This window comes from Rousettus aegyptiacus, unplaced genomic scaffold (assembly GCF_014176215.1).
Source record: "Rousettus aegyptiacus isolate mRouAeg1 unplaced genomic scaffold, mRouAeg1.p scaffold_m13_p_2, whole genome shotgun sequence".
Lineage (NCBI taxonomy): Eukaryota > Metazoa > Chordata > Mammalia > Chiroptera > Pteropodidae > Rousettus > Rousettus aegyptiacus.
The window spans coordinates 93,696,223-93,715,343 of record NW_023416295.1 but is presented as its reverse complement, the minus strand read 5'-3'; the positions used below and the strand labels follow the sequence as shown (position 1 = coordinate 93,715,343).

Here is a 19,121-nt window from a genome sequence, read left to right as displayed (position 1 = left end):
TGGAAGATGAGGACCCATAGTTAGCTAGTGAGTTAGAGTCAGAAGACATCTATCTGATCACCTCCCTATGAGGGGACTTCTTACTTATAAAACTCAGAAGCCCTACAAATAGGATTAACTCTTCCTGGTTTAAATGAAATGGTTATGGTGGCACATAGAAGGCCAATGATACTTTGAAAACTACTCTAAGCTCATTGTTCTGTCTTCCCTACATTGTTCCATTTGCCCCACCACATCTACTCTTAACCCTTCTCCACTCTGCTCTCTAGCCAGGGGACTGACCATATGGACTACATCGAAAAGCTACCTTGCCATCTGGCTTCCAGTTGGTTTTTTTCAATGGTGAGCAGAGTAGGAGCTCATCAGAAGAGAGGAGGGTGTCATCTTGGGCTGGTATCATCACAGATCCTCTCAAGATGGCCCTCTCTGCAGATTGCTCTCCCTCCCACTCACAGTAACCATACATTTCTTGCTGAAATCTACTATCCTGATGCTTGTAACCTGGTTTTATTCTTTCTACAAATAAATCTGAGTACCTACTATGTGAAGATCATGTAGAAGGAGATTTGAGTCTACCTCTATTTTGGAACCACTACAGGTTTCTGAGCAGGGCAATTTAGGGTGAGTAATGGGGTGATAGTGCATAATGGGTTGAGGTGGCAGGGAACTAGAAACATGGAGCCCAGTCTACCAATCCAAGCAGGAGACAGTAAGAACATCACTGGGAAGAGCAGAGGTGACCGATGCTCTGGGTAAAGAATTGACTGTTAGTGAAGAGGGGAGCAAGGATGACTGCCAAGTTTTGAGTCTTGTGAGGACCAGTAGAGAGAAGACTATGAGTTCAAGTTTAATTTCTTGAGTATAAGGAGATGATAGGACACACCAGTAGAAATATCTGGTAGGCTTATGGAGACACGTGGCTTAAATTCAAAAGAAAGGACAAAGAAAATGTAATTGTAAATTTAGACTCACCTGATGGTGACTATTGAGCCTACAGGAGAGAGTAAAGTTAATGAATTTCCTGAGAAAGAGCGAGTTTAGAAAGAACCACACAAAAGGTGAAAGATTAACTGAGTAAAAGGGCAAAAAGGAGCTTTCCCCCTGACACACCTCCCATGTCCATTCCTCTGAGAACTCTTTTCTTACTCTTCCAGGTTATGGTAGTCTCTGCCTCCTTCATGCTTCCACAGTTCTTCAGACAATTCTTAGGAACATTATCATCTGCTTCTGTAATTAGCGGTTTCCATGTCTACCTTTCCATGTCTACCTTTCCATGTCTACCTCCTTGAGGGCAGGGACTGCATCTTCTTTATCTTTTTAATATTCCTCAGACTAAAAGAAGTCCAGAAGGGAGGGAGGCAAGAAGGACAGCAAAGAGCTAATAATGGAATTGCAAGAACTAAAACTGTACACTGTCATGGAGACAAGAAGAGAAGAGAATTTTGAAAAATAGGGAGTAATTGATAGTGTCACACAGGTCAAAGAAAATAATGGCCACTGAAAAAGCATGGATTGGCCAGTCAGAGGGCACAAGTAACCCTTGAGGATGCAATACAGGCCCATTTCAAGAGGGAAAACTGATGTCAAGCTGCTCCTACCTGTAACATCGCAGCAGTGGGTCATAGTCGTCAGAGTCCTTCCATAACTGCGGTGGATAGCTTTTATTGTCACTGGAAGGACAGACACTAGCATACCTCACTTCTGTTCCCCAGCAGCACAATGTAGGCATATGTCCCTGTCTCACCCTTTGTGTTTAGAAAAAAATAAAAATAAAAATTTTAGTGTATGACCCTGTAGGACCCTCATACCAGTTAGAGTAGTAGTTTCTGCATCCAGTGTTGGCTTCACATGCTTTACCAATTATATAAATTACCTGACAAGAGTGATGTAACAAGGATCACCCAACTCTAGTGAAAATCCAGTAACTGCTTAAGAGTGCCGCAGACCTCAGCCAGGCCAGACAAGATTGTTGTGGCCTTCCAGGATGACTGGCATGCTCTAGGCCCTCATTTCTCAAAGTGTGGTCAGTAGAACAACAGCTTTGGTATCACCTGGGGTCTGGTCAGAAATGCAGAAATAAAGCCTTACCCCAGATGAACCAAATCAGAATCTGCATTTTGACAAAATCTCAGATGACTCATAAATATGTTCACTGCTTTAGGGTTCCACTGATAGTCTCACCACGCTTACAATAAGAATGACACTTACGATGGGCATTTGACATGAATCAACTTGTTTAATCCCTACAGCAACTTTATAAGGTAGGTACTATCATCATCTTCACTTTAAGAGGTCAAATAGTTTGTCCAAGTCACATGACTGAGAAGTAGGGGAGCCAGGATTCAACCCAGTTATTTGGCTCCAGGAGTCCCTGTGCTTTAACCACTGCACTATACTGCCCTTCCTCCCCCCACCTCCCATGGCAACTGGCAAGGTACTTTGTAGGTGCTCAGTAGGTTCACAAGTGAGGGGGGCATAATTGTCTATGGTGGCCTGGAGAAAGGCAACCTTGACCCTTAGAGGAAAAGCTTTTTGTTGTCTGGATGTACCATTAGGGAAGGCAGAGCACCTCTGATAGCATTTCTGCCAGGGCAAACTTAGAGAGAGGAGGTAGTTGAAAGATTCATTCTAGATTCCCCTCCTGGGAGAGTTTGGTGTTTCATCTGCACTTTCAACAACTCAGTGTCCCAGGTCCAATATGAGTGAGGTTCAGAAGCAGCATGGAGCTTAATGGACATGGTAGAGACGATGCTCTTGACCACTTATTTTAATGGGAATACCTTCCTTGCAGACAGCATCAAATCCCAAGGTGAGACTGGTGAAGATGCTTAAAATTGGTTCACCATGTAGTGACTTTATTATTTTGTTTGAATTTGGTTAATATGGAAGACATAACTCATTTTTGTGGGGCCAGCCTCTCAGTTAATCATCATCCAGTTAATCAGACCTCTGGATTAAGCAGTATGTTTTTATGGCCACCATTCTGCAAGGAAAGGACAACCAGCCTAAATCACAAAGTTGTTATCTAAACTCCCGGGTGTGGCCTAATGAGAGCAGTCCTGAAACTTCTCCAGTACTGGACTTTGGATGTGTCTTCTGAACAACAGTCCTGACACACTGCAAGGTCCTGAGTCAGCAACAAAACCACCAGTAACCTCACTGGAAGGCACTGACTGCATCAGGAACTGGAGCTGTCCCATTTTGGAAGCACGTTTCCCAGGTTCGAGGTTAGGGGGGGCATCTCTTTTATCGAGGCTTGCTGTGTTGGCAACATCTTAGGTGGTGCCACAACTCTCCAGTTGAGTGGAGTCAGCCCCCTAAAAGCTGGCAGAGGGTAGCAGAGGACTCTTGGCCCAATTCTCTGCCTTCTTCTGCTTCCTCTATGGTACACGATGGGGATTATTGCCTCCATTTCACAAGTGAGGAAGTTACCAGGAGAGCCATTCTCATGAGCTTCCTGAATTGTTTTCTCTCAAAGTAGAAGTGATTTCTGCTTCCTTAGACTTCAGACAGAAGCAGTAAACTGGTTTCCCAAATCTCTTTCCAGTAGTTTAAGAGACAGAACAAAGCCAAGGGAAAAGCTTGAAGCTGATGGATGGGAGACATGGGTCTCCCGTGAGTCTACAAAATCATCCAGGCAACCTTCCTCACCTAGAACTTTCACACTCCCCTGCCTGGACCATTTTCCTGCCCACTCACCTGGCCAGGTCCTTTTCATCTTCATCGTTCAGCCTGTGGCTCAAGCACCCCTTCCTGAGTAAGATGTCCTCTACTCTGTATGCTAGATGCGGACCCTTATGATACCTTTTCTGTTTCATTTAAGCTCTTAGCAGAATTTGTCATCATATGTCAATTGTGTGATTATGTGATTAATGTTTGGCTTCCATTACAAGCTCACTGAGGGCAAGGCCTGAGGGCCCTTTATTCACTACCATATCCCCTATCCCTAATGTAACAGGTGGCCCATAGAACACAGCTCAATACATATATCATTTGAAGGAGTGAAAATTAAGTCATCGAGTTAGGTAATCCTAAGGTCCTCTTCCTGTTCTGACAAATTTTTATTCCATCTATGAGAAATTGTATCCATCACCACCATACTAAACTCAAACTCCTTTTCTCCTAGTTGTGATTCTCACCATCATTTCCTTATGGATTCTGTAATCAGGCCTCCTTGATTATTTTCACTGTTTTCCTAATGCTTGTCTAGAACAATGGAGTCTGAATCGTTTGGAAATAAAATGTACATTCTTAGCCACCAAGAAGAAAAAAACACTATATTTGTCAATATGGAATCTGAACAATGAAATCAAACTAACATTGGCAAAGATCTCCAATTTGGGAATCTTCAACTATTTCTCCTTTTCACCCTTCCATTTTGAACTAGAAAGATTTAAAATATGAATTCAGAAGACAGACGTATAGGAGTAAAGTTCACATGAAAAGAACAGAGCCCTTAGGTCTAGCTCTTGATCAGATAACACTTCTGCACATGACCTTTTAGCCCCAGTAAGTTTTCATTTTCCTTTTTTCTCAGGCTCTTACTTGTAAAGTCATTTTCAAACTCCTTCTTGATATTACCCCTGAGTCCCAGAGCAGAATATTTCATTACTAAAAGCAGGGCGGGTGGGATGCTCTTTAATAAAATAAAAGAGTGTGATGTGCCCTCAACCATGCATCCATCATGACAGACTGTCTTAACAAATATGAGCACCAACTTTAGTCAACCTGGGCATTTTCCGGATAATTGCAATACTATCTTAAAGACAGATACCAGGTTTTGCTTTCCATGATTGATTCTGTGGTTTTTCTTGATATTTTAAGAAAAACAGAATGATTTACATATGCAGATCTTTAAGTCTTTCCTAACCTGGAATTTTCAAGTTTGAGCCCAGAAGGAATGCATTTGTCCAGAGGGCCTTACAACAAAATGAGAAAAGGAAAAGCCACATATGCTAATTAAGTGCCATCTCTGTGCTTTTCCTAATCCCAGCATTTAATGATGCCACTTCTCAAAGCCCCATCCCTCTGGAAGGTCTGGCAGCCAGGCATCTTGGGAGTTTTTACCAAGAGGTGGTCACCTGACATGAAATGCAAATTAGCAGAGACTTGATTTCTAGGCTATATGTTAATCCCTGTGGAACTGTGTGTTCCAAACTTTTATGTATAATTCTCATATCAAATATTCTAGCCTATTGTCCCCATAAGTACTCATGTATTTGTCAGATTTCACATCTTGATTTCAGGCTAGGAAAATGGAATCATTGTGTTTGTAGGCCTATAATGATCTTGTGTTCCCAGGACATTTTACAGTAGTTGCTTCACCGGGTTTATCTAGAGCCCATTTACTTCCACCAACATGGTCAGCCAGCCCTGAAGAAGGGCCTATCAATGCTTATCATCTGTAAGCATGACCCATCTGTGGAGAACACTTGGGTGGAAAAATACTGCTGTTTTCCAAATTAGAACTTGAACTGGAGGAGCTGTTTCTGGGACAACTGTGATCCAGTTCCAAGAAGAAGCTATTAAAGATCCAGGCCTTGAAAGCCAAATTCTCATGGTGGACTGAAGAGAAGAAATCCTGGCCCCCTGCCATCACACACAAGCCTGGCTTCTGCTGGCTGTGAGGAAGGCAGGCAGAAACTAGAAGCCTTTCCTGGGACTAGCCTTTGAAACATCTAGGCTCCCCTGGAAGCAGGGACTAGGCTCCTGCACCTTCCTGGCAGATATTGGAGGCATGTGTGACTGTTTTGTAGACACAGATCATGAGGCTGAGAGCCACAGTCTGTAGGGTATGGGGAGGAATTAAGTACAGTGGTGAAGCCCACAGGCTCTGTAGCCAGGCTACCTGGTGCTAAACTCCATGCCACCGGTTACCAGTTGTATAACCATGGATGGGCCATTGAACATCTCTAAGACTCAGTTCTCTCATCTGTAAAATATGGTTAATAATAGTATCTACTTCTCAGGGTTGTTGCCAGGATGAAATGGAATAATCCAAGTAGAATATTGAGAGCTGCAAGTGACCCACAGTAAATCTTTAGAACATGTTAACAAGGGTGTAAAAGGCTTTGGTGTACCAGGACAATCCTTTACCCAATGGCTGAATCCCCACCAAGGCATCTCTTCTAAGAGCTTGTTTAGTCAATGCTTGAATACCTCTGAGAAGGAGGAGCATACTAGCTCTTAAAGCATAGGTCTGTTTCATGGACAGTTTTATTTGTGTTGAACCTAAATCTGTTCTACTTTCTAGTTGTTCCTAGTTCCATCCTATGGTCATGCATAATTCATCTAATTCCTCTTCCTCAAAATCGCAGTTTAAGTCATGTGAAATCATTGCTATTACCCTCCCTGCCTGTGCGTTTGCTCATCCCACGAGTCTTGTCTTTGCCTTCTAAAGATCATTGAATGACATAGTTTCAAATTCTTTCATCATTGTGATTTATGTTCTGAAGGCAACCTGTGCTACAAATGTGATTTGGTTCCATGTGCATCAAGTCACTACACTGTATCCATGCAAAGACAAGATGAGCTCTTAAGCAGGGAATGACATTCTAGGTAGAGGGAACAACACCTGCTGAAACAGGGAGGATTGAAGCCACAGAAGTTCAGACAGTTTGGTATATTGCTGGAATTAAAGTGTAAACTAAAATCAGTTGTGATCAGACTGTGACAGGAAACAGGTGAGTTTTACTTGTAGGCGATGGGGAGTCATCAGAGGACTTTAGCAGGGAAGTGACACATTCCAATTTGTGCTTTAGTAAAGAGTGAAGATTGGGCAAAACAAATGTAGGGAGATCAGTTAATGGAATGACAAACACCAAGGAGATATAGAGGAGGAAAACGAGTCATGGGCCAAAATGTCCAAAATATATATCAACAGGGTAACAGTGGTTATGTCTGGGTAATGAGATAATGGGTGATTTCTCTCTTCTTTTTGTTTCCCTGTGTTTTCCAATTTTCTATAACAAGTATTTTCCATTCCCTCTATATTTAGCATGTGTTATTTGTATAGTAAAAATAATTTATACTTGTCTAAAATACTTCAGACTCAAACTGGCAGAACTTGGTCACTGGTTGGAGGGAGGAGTCTGGGGGATCATCTTCTGGCCTGGGTGCTCAGGTGGCTAGTGAGGCCACCAACTGAGACCAGGACAGGGGAACAGAGTATTAGTTAAGAATTCTGTGGCATCCCTGCTGAAAGGACCCCCAAGGCTTCTTTGACTTCCTTTTGGCCTCTTTACATCCTGCTCAGTAGTCTTTGCCTGGGTCTGCAGACCCCAGAAACTCCCCAGCCATTCGCATCCCTGCCTGCCCAGCAGACTCGTTGTAGCAAAGCCCACCAGAGCTCCATGACAGCAGCAGCATTTACTTAGATTGCGTGTTACTCCTTCAGCAAACACTTACTGAGGGCCCACCATGTGCTCAGCACCAAGCTGGGCCTTAGCCACAAAATGGTGAAAAGGACAGTGCCATTCTTCACAAAACTCAACCCGGTGTGAAAGACAGATGAGAATTTTTACAAAGCACTTAATGAACATACAATTCCAAACTGAGACTAATGTTCCAAAGGAGAGGAAGCAGTTCTAAGAAGACATATAAGAAAGGAAACTTCTCTGTTCTGGGATCCTGGGGAAGGATCCCCAGGAAGAGAGACACTTAGGCTGAGAGCCAAAGGGTAAGTAGGAGGGAACTATGGAAAAGTGTTCCAGCCGAGGGAATAACATTTCTGACGGCTGGTTGGTAGGAGGAAGTATGGCATATTTAAGTCCAAAAGAAAAGCTGTTTGGCTAGGAGTCCAGAGAGTGAGGGACAGAAGATGGAAGTGGGTGGAGATGAGGACCAGCCGGACTCTACAGGGCCTCACTGGGCATGAGAAAGATTCTGGTCTTTATCCTCTGGCTGTGGCATGGAGGAGAGTTTCTCGTCCTGTATCTCCCGCCATTTTATTGCCATCTGAGACAGTGGCACTGAAGGCCTGATGACAAAGCCACCTCGTGGCCTGTGGAGCCCAGATTCGGGAGTTTCTCTCCCTCTTCTTCAAGCAGCACTTAGTGCACTCTCCCCACAGCAGACACCTCTGAGAGCTGCTTTGCAGTTCAGTTTTCAACTTTCTCGTGGCTTCGCATGCTTTAACACTAATGTGTGTACAACTTGCTAATTAATGGAATCATTTGGATCTGAAAACATCTTGTTCTAATGGGAGGCTGCAAAGCACTCTCATTAATTCGCAGGTAAAATTATTCTAGCTTTTCTCTTCCTTCCTTTATTTATTTAATTTTCTCTCTCCAGCTTGGCTTAATAGCTGGTAAGAATTCTTCTAATTAGCCTTCTGAAAGCCACTCCACCAGATCACAAAGTGCTAGTTACTGCCCTGGGGTCTAGGGAGAGGGCAACCCAGGCTTTGTTGACCGAGAGCAGAAGGCAGTGGGTGGATATGAAGATGAAGCTCCCAATACACAGAGAACTGGAAGGATATCTGTGGTGAGTAAGTCAGACAGCAGCACTGAAAGTGCCTTATGTGGTGTGGTTCAGAGGTCCTGTCATCTGTGTCAAAGGTGGCCCCCAAGAAGATTTTCTTCACTGCTGTCCTAGATGTAAGGAAGGAGAGCCTGCCTGTCCCCCACATCTTTCCTAGGATGTGGAGACTTGTTGTGAGCACTGTTGACAGAAAGCTTTCTTGAGACTAGGGGTAACCTGGGGCAACTTACTAGTGACCACCTCTCCACCATTTATAAATGAAAGCTTGCAACATCTCCTTTAAACGGGAAACATTCTTGGTGTGTTGTTGATGGTTGAGTTTATGAGTGAGGGGGTCCTCCTTCCCATAAGACAACGGTAGAGACCTGCAGACCTTTGGGGTGCACTGACAAGATCTATGGGCTAAATAGGGTTTATCATTTACTCTTTTTTTCCTAAAGGCATCTAGGTACTTTAAATTTTTGTCATACATACATATCAAAATTTACCATTTTAACCATTTTTAAGTGTACCGTTCAGTAGCATTAAGTACATTCACATTGTGCAACCACCACCACCATTCATCTCTAGAACTTTTTATATCTTCCCAAACTGAAATTCCATACCTATTAGACACCAACTCTCTTCAATGCAGTTTTTGAATGGAAGGCTGTCATGTTCTTCAGACTCAGATGCTAAGAGAAGGTGGCCTTGTCAGAAATCTGTAGGAAGAGAAGTCCGTTCATGCAATCCAGAGAAGATGCTTTCAGAGCTATAGCCTCAGCCCTCTCACACAGGTCTCACTACCCAGATATATCCTGGGGGGGGGGGTCAGTTTCAGCAAAAGAAGTCCCACCCTCCCTGATGCTGTACAACCAGGCTGATTTATTTGACAGCATATGGGTCAGCCATAGGCTCTTGAGTAACCAATAAGTCTTTGCATGGCTGGCTCTAGTCAAAGTGAGCCCTCTCTATAATAAAATGTAGAGAAAAAGGTGCTAAGTTGTCTCTAAGATGGGATATTAGAAAATTGGGTGGTTCTGGATGAAACAACATGTTCTTCCCCTTGGAAGTATAGCCTCTGCCAGTCCTTTCATTTGGATGTACCTCCAGGAGAGATTTGGAGTCAGGCCAACCTCAATTTAGATTCCTGCTCTGTCACTCAGTTTCTTCATCTAAAAGAAGGGAGCTTGTGGTATATTACTGGTAGAGGTGCTAAGAAGATTGTGTGAGATTGTGTCAGTACGGCATCAAAGACAGCATGTGAATGTGGATGTTCTCACTATCATTACTATCATTTGTCGCTGTAGGTCTCCAGGTGGTCCTGAATTCCATCATCAAGGCCATGGTCCCCCTGCTGCATATCGCCCTGCTAGTGCTGTTTGTCATCATCATCTATGCTATAATCGGCCTGGAGCTCTTCATGGGGAAGATGCATAAGACCTGCTACAATCAGGAGGGCATAGCAGGTAAGGGAAGATGCTGAGTGGCCACCTCTCGAGAAGTTTCTCTGTCTCATCACGACTTTCCATCCAGCCGGGTACACTGTCACCATATGAGCAGGAGTGCTGGGGAAGGCCCCCTCCATTCCAGTGTTCATGTTTCCACACCATGGTTAAATGAGAGGCAGAGATTACTATTCTCTTTCTCTCAGTAGTTTTGTTTTTACTAAAACAGATCTCTGTTAAAACAGCTAAATGCAAGCTTTGTCCAGCATTACTAACCACTGTTTAAATGAGCTGTGCAATTTGAGAAACATCACTTAGCCAACCCTGAATATTTTAATTTAAGAATCAGAACTAGCCTAGTGACTGTGTGGGTCTTTGCTCTCTTAGTCCTTCAGTGTTGCCTGTCATGAGAAGCCCTTTCAGGAAAGCAGCTTAGCCTGTAGCCGGCAGGCTCTCCCATCATGACCTTGGGTTTTCATCCTTAGGCGCTGACCCCAACTTCTCTGCTCTTAATGTTTTCTGCTTCTCCATTCATAGGCAGAACCACTGGCCCCTATCTCAGGGTAGGATGAGGTGGCGGGGATGGAATCACCTCCTTGCCAGCAGTGAAACTTCTTTTCCTCAAGGAGATTTTGCTCTACCTCATGACTTCACAGTCCTATCTTTTAGAGACCTCTCTCCATGTTCCTTCCATAAATCGATATATTTAACAAGCAATGCTGGCTCATTAAGCACTTCCTTGAGTAGGTCTAGAGTTTGGCTTATGGAATATGCTGCAAACTGCTATCTTAAGTTACTAAAATCTCAGCTTGACCTTTAAAAAAACATTTAAATAGAAATCGAGAAGGCTTTTTGAAAAAAATATTCCCCCAAAGGGGTTAGCAATGTCAAATTTGTGTGATTTTTTCTTCAAAGAACATCTTTCATCTTAGTTCTTGGCATCTTGGCGAAGAAAGGGGAGCAGGTCTGAAGCATTAGAAGACACCTCATTTTTCTCCATTTATTGCTTCTCATTTCCACTCAGCCCAGGAATTAAACTCAGTTTGACCCCTCTTGCTTTGGGAGGCTGAGGGGGGACAGCAAAAATACAATGAAGAGTGAAATGGGTTATTCATATTCAGAAACCAAAATGGGTTACCAGATATGGGTGATCTGATTTGACTGGATATATTGGGTATTTGCAAGATATCTAGGACACTGCCACATGGCCACTGTCTCCAATAAACGAACAAAAGCTATAAACCTATAATCACAGACTCACACTGTTGTGTTTCCTTTCTGGATGAAGAGTCTGTTTAAGAGAAGACCATTTTTTTCCACTCTAGAGAGAATTTCCAAATTACTTAAGTCATAATCGTATAAAATAAACTATCATGTTAAAAAATAGAAATTCTTTAATATTGGAATAAACTGGTCTTTAGCTGAATTCTGAGGTGCTAGAACTTGCTTAAAGAAATACTAAGTAATACGATGAATATTTTCCCTTGAATTCAAATTCTTCTTTATGTTTACTTTGATCTGTAGCTAGCCTCAAACCTATAAATTTAATTGTGTGGCTTTGTTGGAGCTCATTCTAAGTCCTGCTGAAGAGCTGACTATAGTGTATCTATAGTTTATGTAGTTGTATTGAAGTGATCAATGATTCGTTTGACCCAAACTCCTTAGGCAGTCGCTGGGATGTTGAGTCTCAAAGACCCCCATCCATTCAGCAGTGGGGGTGATAGTGTGGCTCTCACCAACAGCATACCAAGTTGGGGAGAGTGAAATGGTGGAATTCTGCCATAGAGCCACAGATGGCAATCCTGCCCTGTGACCCAGAGTCTGTGCACCACTTAGCAAAAGACCACTGTTCCCAAAACTGCACATGGCTTCTATCGTCCTGCTGGGAAAATAGCAAAAGTGTGTTTCCTACTGGTGGTATGATTCTCTAAAGGCCTATGCTAGCAAGCAACCTTGAACATTGGTTAGAAATCCCTGGGCTTTGTTGAGGCCTTAGACACAGGATAAAACACTCTCCTCCATATCATAGCTGGATGGTCTGGTGAAACAGCCACGTCGGGCCTGTTAAATGTTTAAGTAGTCTCCCTGCTTTTAGAATAAAGACCAGAACTGGCCTCGCCAATTACAGTATACAATTTAGGACCATATTATTGTCCATCTCTGATGGTAAACAGAACCAGGAAAAGTATCTGGGAGGTCGCCTGCTTCCTACCGAAAGGCACATCAGATTACCCATGTGGTGGGTTTTATCTTCACCCCACAAGTTCAGAAGGGAAGGTGGCTCCCATCATGGACATGACCATCAGCTCTGGGAGTCAGGGTGTCAGAGGACAGACACCAAGAGAAGTGTTCCAGAGAGAGGAGCCATGCCAGCTCCACTGGGAAGGTGACCTCATTCTCTATGTTGAACCAGATTTGCTGCTGGGAAGAGAGACCAAGGACACTTGGCTGCAGGAGCCTTTCCTCTCAACACTGCAATCAGGAGCTCACTTATCTCCTCCTTCCTGAACCTGACATCTGATGACAGTCCAGGGACCCACTCCATTACTCCCAGCAGAACACAGTATAGCTGTCATCAGGGCCTCTTCCACCCACACAGTGACTAACACTGATGAGGAGAAAAAAATGTATAGGAATCTGGACATACTCAGTGTGGCCACAGAATAGAAGACCAGAACAGTAGTAGTCTTTGAAACCAGTTTCCATGTGTTTTTGAGAGTTTTGTACCACCTTTGGAATGGGTGATTTTTTTTTTTTTAATTTCAGGCTTTGGATTGAATTACCATATTTGTCTGCAAACTTAGATGATACAAAATTGCTTGTGAGCCCTTATTAGAATTTTTTAATGAAATTCACATCAAATTCTTCTTTTTACACTTTGAGATTTTTTTCCAGACTGGATTTTATGTGCCTGTATTTTAGAATATATGGTATTTTAATCCATGTTTCCTATAAAATCTATTTTAAAAATCTCTGGAGCGGGCCAGGTGAACCATTATTCTGCCTCTAGGCTGCCTTTCCAGTTCCCTGGAGAGGTGGTCTCAAAAGAGTCAATGTTTCTCCAGCCACCAAGGCATCTGGAAGGCGCCTTCCTCAATCCTCCACATCGCCATATGCCAGTACCTTTTGTTTCTGGTTGTCCCATCTGTTCGATGGTGCTTCCAGCCAGGTCACTCTCAATAGCTCTCCCAAGCACAATAATTACCCCTGAGACTGGCAAAGAATGGGTTGGCTAAAACCTAGAAATGAAATCACTTTCATTCAATTCACTCCTTAAAGTTGGGTCCTAAAAAGTAATTGATTTTGTCTTTGGTATTTCTCCTTGGAACCCCTAACTGGCCCTCTTCCCAGGATTTCACGGTCTTGTTGGTATTGACTGCATTTCTAAAATCTCTCCTAATTTTGCCTCCACTATTTTACCGCAGAGTTAATTTGGACTTTCCAGAATGACCCTACCCCTCTTTACTTTTATTTAAAACATAGGGTCCATGTTGCTTTGTTCCTTCCTCCTACTTTACGTTTCCACTTTCCCCCTGGGACTTCATGACTCTGCACCAACTCATTTTCACATTAGAACTAATTTCCCCTCACCCTCCAGTTCATGTCACAAGGACCTGCTGATTTGCATGTGTTCATATTTTTCAAGTGTTCCTTTTAGTGCTTTTTATAGATATCTATTTTTACCAGATCATCACTACTTCTTAATTGTTCCCAATTTTTTTTTATTGTTGTTCAAGATGGATTTAATTTAAAATAGCAGAGTGGCCCTTGAGCCTTTAGATAGTCTTTCTGAATCTCATCCCTTTCTCTTTTATTAATGAGATCGCTTCCCCTTGATGCCATTTTATTTTCAACATTTATTTGTAAAACCCCAAAACATGTTTTTCTTCCTTGAGGATATCAGAACTCACTCTTGCAACCTGCACTTTTTCCTTATTTCTGCGTGTTTCAGGAATTGAGAATGCAGGGAGAGCTGTCAGATTAGCAGTCACGATGCGAAGATTAATAGCATCTTTTTTGCACTAGAAAGTAAAACAAGTGAAAAAGAAATGCAAGTTTTCCCTCTGTTTTTTCACCTTCTCTTTTTGTCCCCTCTTTTCTATTACATTTATCACAGTGACTGACCACATCTCTCTAGAAAGCCATCATTAGAACAACTGAGAACCCCAAAAAATTTATGTTCTATTTGATTCTTGGTTTTCCAGTCTCTCGACTCTCAAATTTTTAGGTACTTATCCACTTTTTAAAAAATTCTTTAGGTTTAGGATTCATTTTTTAATTTCCCACCTTTTATAGGCTCCCATTGTTTAAGCTCACATTCGAATATCCAAAGATTTCAAAAGTCATAAAAATTTGGCTAAAGTTTAGCTACATGAATGGAGCCCTCCTAGGAGCTAACACCCGGAATCAAGAAATGGTACAGACACTGTCATTCCCTCAAACGGCTCAGGAACCAGCGATGCAGGCCTTTACACCTTGGTCATGCACAAAGCCCACATACAACCTGAAGCACTAGGCCAAAAATAAGCTGAGAAGTACCACTATTCACAGTAATCCAAACCTGGAAACAGCCCAAATGTCCATCAGCTGGTGAACAGATAAACAGACAATGAAATGTACAGCTCGGCAATGATAAAGAACAGACAGTGCTTCTGGATGAGGTCTGTTGGCTAATTGATATGTGCAACAACATGGATCAACCTCAAAAATATCATGCAAAGCGAAAGAAGAGGGACGCAAAGAGCCACATATTTTATTACATTTATGTGAAATTTCTAGAAAGGCAAAGCTCTAGAGACAAAATGCAGATCCGATTGCTAAGGGTCTGGGGATAGAAGCAGGGAGTGCCTGCAAACAGGCACGCGGGAATTTTGGAGGGTGAAGGAAATGTTTTTAAATGGATCATAGTGATGGCTGTACAACTATATAAATTTACTAAAAATAATTTAGCTGTACATTTACATTCATGGATTGTAAGACATGTAAATTATATTTCAATAAAGCTGTTAAAAAGAGAGCGTAGAAGAAAAAAGCCAAGAAGATGCAATCCTGCATATATTTTCAGCCATACTGCTCGACTCCATTCTCCTAAGAATTATCCCTTAGTTAAGTATTATTGTTCCTCTGCCTGTCTTCCTCTTGGGAGGGAAGTTTTAAATTTGAAGCCAAAAACTGAGAAACAACCAACAGTCTTTAGTGCAGAAATACTAAATACTTGTGAATGTTTTGATACATGTGAAACAAGAAAATATCTCTTGATGAAGAATTACAAGCAAATTCTCTCTCTGAGGCCATATTTGCACTGTTGTTAGAGGCAATCATTTGTTTGTTAAAACCTAGGTCCATCCTGTTTATTACTGTTACTTTCTATAAGCATGAGACAATGTCCTTAATTTCACAGACTTCTGTGAATTCTACACTATTAGCTTTCACAGCTGGGGCCAAGACTTTCTCAGTATTTTACCATAATAGAAATTCTTAGATCAGTCAAGTCTTATTTAAATATACTAATGATCTCCACACCAAAAATATAAACCTCATCTCAACTCATTAATTTTTTAGTAGCTATTCCCAGCATGTGGAATTAGCCCAAGCACTGTCTCCAGTCACGGTAGATATGTTCTACTGTTTCCTGAAAAAGCCCCATTGTACCCATCAAATATTCTCCCTGTCACTCACTGCCATTCTGTCTCGAGTAGAGTTCAGAAAATGATTCTTTTCTTCCGAAACGTAGTAATGCCAGAGAGCAAAGGGCAGTGCTGCCAAGTACCACGTGACCCACATCCCCCTACAGTCAGAATTTATTTCTATCCTTCATCTCTATAAGGCTTCCACTACAGAGTGCTTTGCATCCTGGTAATGTATCACGTAATATGTTATGGACCCTCATATAGTCAGACAGTGCTTCTGGATGGGGTGTGTTGGCTAATTATGTGAAAGAGTCATCCAACCTATATTACCTTCACTCTACACTCTGATATTATGAGGGAAATGTCCATAGTTACTTTGCCACCAAGAAAAGGAAATGTGGATTTTCTATCATTTTCCACTCAAAGTAGTTGCATTGTCATCATATTTTTTCATTGGTCACTTGACTATGATGCTGATATATTACAACAGAATGTGCAATAACCGTATTGTCTTTGAAATCAATTACTGGGCTTAAAGTACAGTTTTATAACAATTAGTTGAAAGTACTGATCTTCTAAATCAGTATCATCCCTAAATAGATACTAGTTCCTTATGTTTTTTAATTCATATAAGGGGAACTAATGAAAACTTGTTCTACATTATTGTTGCTGTGGCTGTTTTGCTTATCCCATCAGCCTTATCCTATCACTTTCCTTTCTAACTTCCTTCTCCTTCTTTCTTTCCCTCCCTCTGCTTCCCTCTCTTTTCCTCTGGCCATTTAAGATGTTCCAGCAGAAGATGATCCTTCCCCTTGTGCTCTGGAGACGGGCCACGGACGACAGTGCCAGAATGGCACTGTGTGCAAGCCCGGGTGGGATGGGCCCAAGCATGGCATCACCAACTTCGACAACTTTGCCTTCGCCATGTTGACAGTGTTCCAGTGCATCACCATGGAGGGCTGGACAGACGTGCTGTACTGGGTACGTAGCTTGAGATGGAAAGAGGCAGGGAGTCCAGAAAGCTGCGCGCCTTCCCTCAACATCTTCCTTGTTCATCCGCCCCACGCATGATTTTGAGGGACAGGTTGATGAATGTCTTCGATTTCTTCCAGGTCTTTTCTGAGAAACAAAGCATGAAATGTTCGCCCTAATGAGTCTCTCTCTGCCCACCAGCCTAAGAGAAATGCTGTCTTTTAGTGTGTCCTACTGTAGTGAGAAGGACTGGCATGCCGCCGATGCTCTGAGGATGAGTTGCCCAAGCCTGACGCAGGATTCCATCCCCTACTCTCCTGCTGTCGGGTTTCTTCTGTTCTTCTCCTTGTCTTGTCTCCATCCCCAAAAGAGAGCTAGAGGACACAGTTATTAATTTTTAAGGCTAAAAAGAAAAGTCAGGCCTGGTCATCCAAAAAGAAACTATTTTTATTGAATTATGGCATGCCATTATGTTTTTATTTCTCATGTTAATCTTACCTTATCCATCAGACAAATAGTCTATCAAATACATTGTTGTATTTTCACTGCTAACAAAACACTCTGCTGTTTATATGATTCATATTTAGAAACAGTAGCTAAGTGTCAACCAATCAACAGTAAGTCTTTCACTTTAAAGATGCCCCTTTTATTATCCAGCAGCCAACACTACTTTGCCAACCATTGAGCTCCTGACGTGCCAGATTTTTGTACAGCTTGTCCCATAGGCAAATACACACACCATTTTTGAGCTGTCTCCATTTTGGCAGAGTCAAGTCCATTATTTGTAAAAACTCCAAAAGAAAAACATAATTCTATGTAGTATCTCCTACTTCAAGAAATGATTTGCCAGAATCCAGTGTTGTTCTCTAGCATTTGGGCAAAAAATGCTTGTTGCCGTTCTTGAAAATACCACCTCACCCAGCATTTTACAAATAGTCAAATTTATCTGACCATCCTGAAAACAATATAAGAGCCTGCTTCAAGAACAGTCTCTGCATACAAAGCGGGGGAGAGTGAGAGGCAAGTGGAATGCCTTACCACCAGCAGAGCTGCCAGATAGAAAGGATCTAGTGCTGTGAGAGGTGCTGATTTCCTACTGAATCAGAAAAGTTTTGTAACAACACAGAGATGTGATACAAGGGATTTCTAAGCACCATGTTCTATTGACTCAAAAACCTTCTTTCCAGGTTTTTATGTTCTAGTCGACATGCTGAAACCCAGTGTTGCTATGAAATATGCACTCAAATGACTACTTGGAACTTGCCTGAGTACCCTGTACCTGGCAAACATTTATTGAGCATTCTTTGTATGCTGGGGGTGCTCCTAGGTACTGAAGATTCAGACATAAAAAACATCCAGTTCAGACTGAAAGCTCGGTCTAGGGAAACACACTAAATCCAAACTAGATAACAGTGAAGCAACAAGCCTGGGCCACAAAAAGAGCTGCTGTGTTGTGATACTTTCAAAAGAAGTATCCTTTGTACTCGATAAAGTCACATTAAATCATATCACCCCTCCATCAAACTGAAATAAATAAGAACTGGTTTTAAATAATTTGCACAGAGAGGGAATTGAACTTATTATACTTAGGCAAATTTATTTCATTAGCAAAGCTGATCCAATTCCCAAGTGGCCCTAACTGGTCCTTGTGCCTTGAGTGGATCCCTCCAGCCAGCCAAGGATAAAGACACCATTCTGCAAATAAGCAGTTTTTGCCTATGGGCCATGAACATATGATTGTATGGAACTGTGCTTAGGAACCTCATCATGTGAGCTTCAAACCCATGCCTTTAGTTGCTATGGAAACGCCTTCCATGGCAGCAAATCGAGGGCAGGGTGGCAGTGGGTGGATGGGTGTGGGGTTGGGGGGAATAGGTATAATTTACTTTACTGATGGCCCTGACGTATGTTTGTGACCTTCTTTTATCACTCCCTCCCTCTCCCCCACCACAAGTCATTGATACCCCACCAGCCAGATGTGACCCAAAGAAAGACTGTCATACTGACAGCCAGAGTAGGGAATGAGAAGAAGCACACAAATGCAACTACCAATTTTCAGCAGCTGTGTTGTGCTTTCTCCCCTGGGGTGTATGTTATAGAGCTCAGGCTGGAAATGGAAAAAGTGTCAGAGGTGAAGGAACAATCCCAGACTCATGGGACATGTCTCATGTCTCCCTCTCTGATTTTCCCAGCACCTGTCTGAAATGGCCGTGCGTGTGTGTGTGTGTGTGTGTGTGTGCGCGCGCACACACACACACATGCCCACACACACACAGACACAAAAACCTAACGTTGAAACAGAGCCTTGTTCTTGGGTATTTATGATAGAAGCACCTCCCAGCCCAATGCTCCTGCTTTCAGACAATTTCTCTAATTACGTTGACCTTTCTATTTCTATGGCCATTTTTTTCTTCCTTCTTCCTATCTTTCCCTCTTCCTTTCTCCAACTTGAGCATTCCTCCTCCTTGCCTTTAGGCTTATATCTCTAAACCCACAGACTCTCAAATCTCAATGTGCTTTAGTACTAAACATGGAGATTTCTAAATATAACCATGCCAAGACTTCCCTGCAGGCCATTGAATTAGAAGCTACAAAGTTAGGCCCCAGTACC

General features: G+C 42.4%; 1 protein-coding gene across 24 annotated transcripts in view; it reads left to right on the top strand.

Moving 5' to 3' along the window:
- Positions 1-19,121, top strand: part of CACNA1C (calcium voltage-gated channel subunit alpha1 C) — a 607,203-nt gene that overhangs the window by 456,544 nt on the left and 131,538 nt on the right. For all 24 annotated transcript variants that reach the window (XM_036236201.1, XM_036236195.1, XM_036236199.1 and 21 more), the window contains exons 6-7: positions 9,771-9,929; positions 16,323-16,519. In XM_036236201.1, the coding sequence (XP_036092094.1) occupies positions 9,771-9,929; positions 16,323-16,519 (356 nt within the window). The remainder of the gene's footprint in view (positions 1-9,770; positions 9,930-16,322; positions 16,520-19,121) is intronic.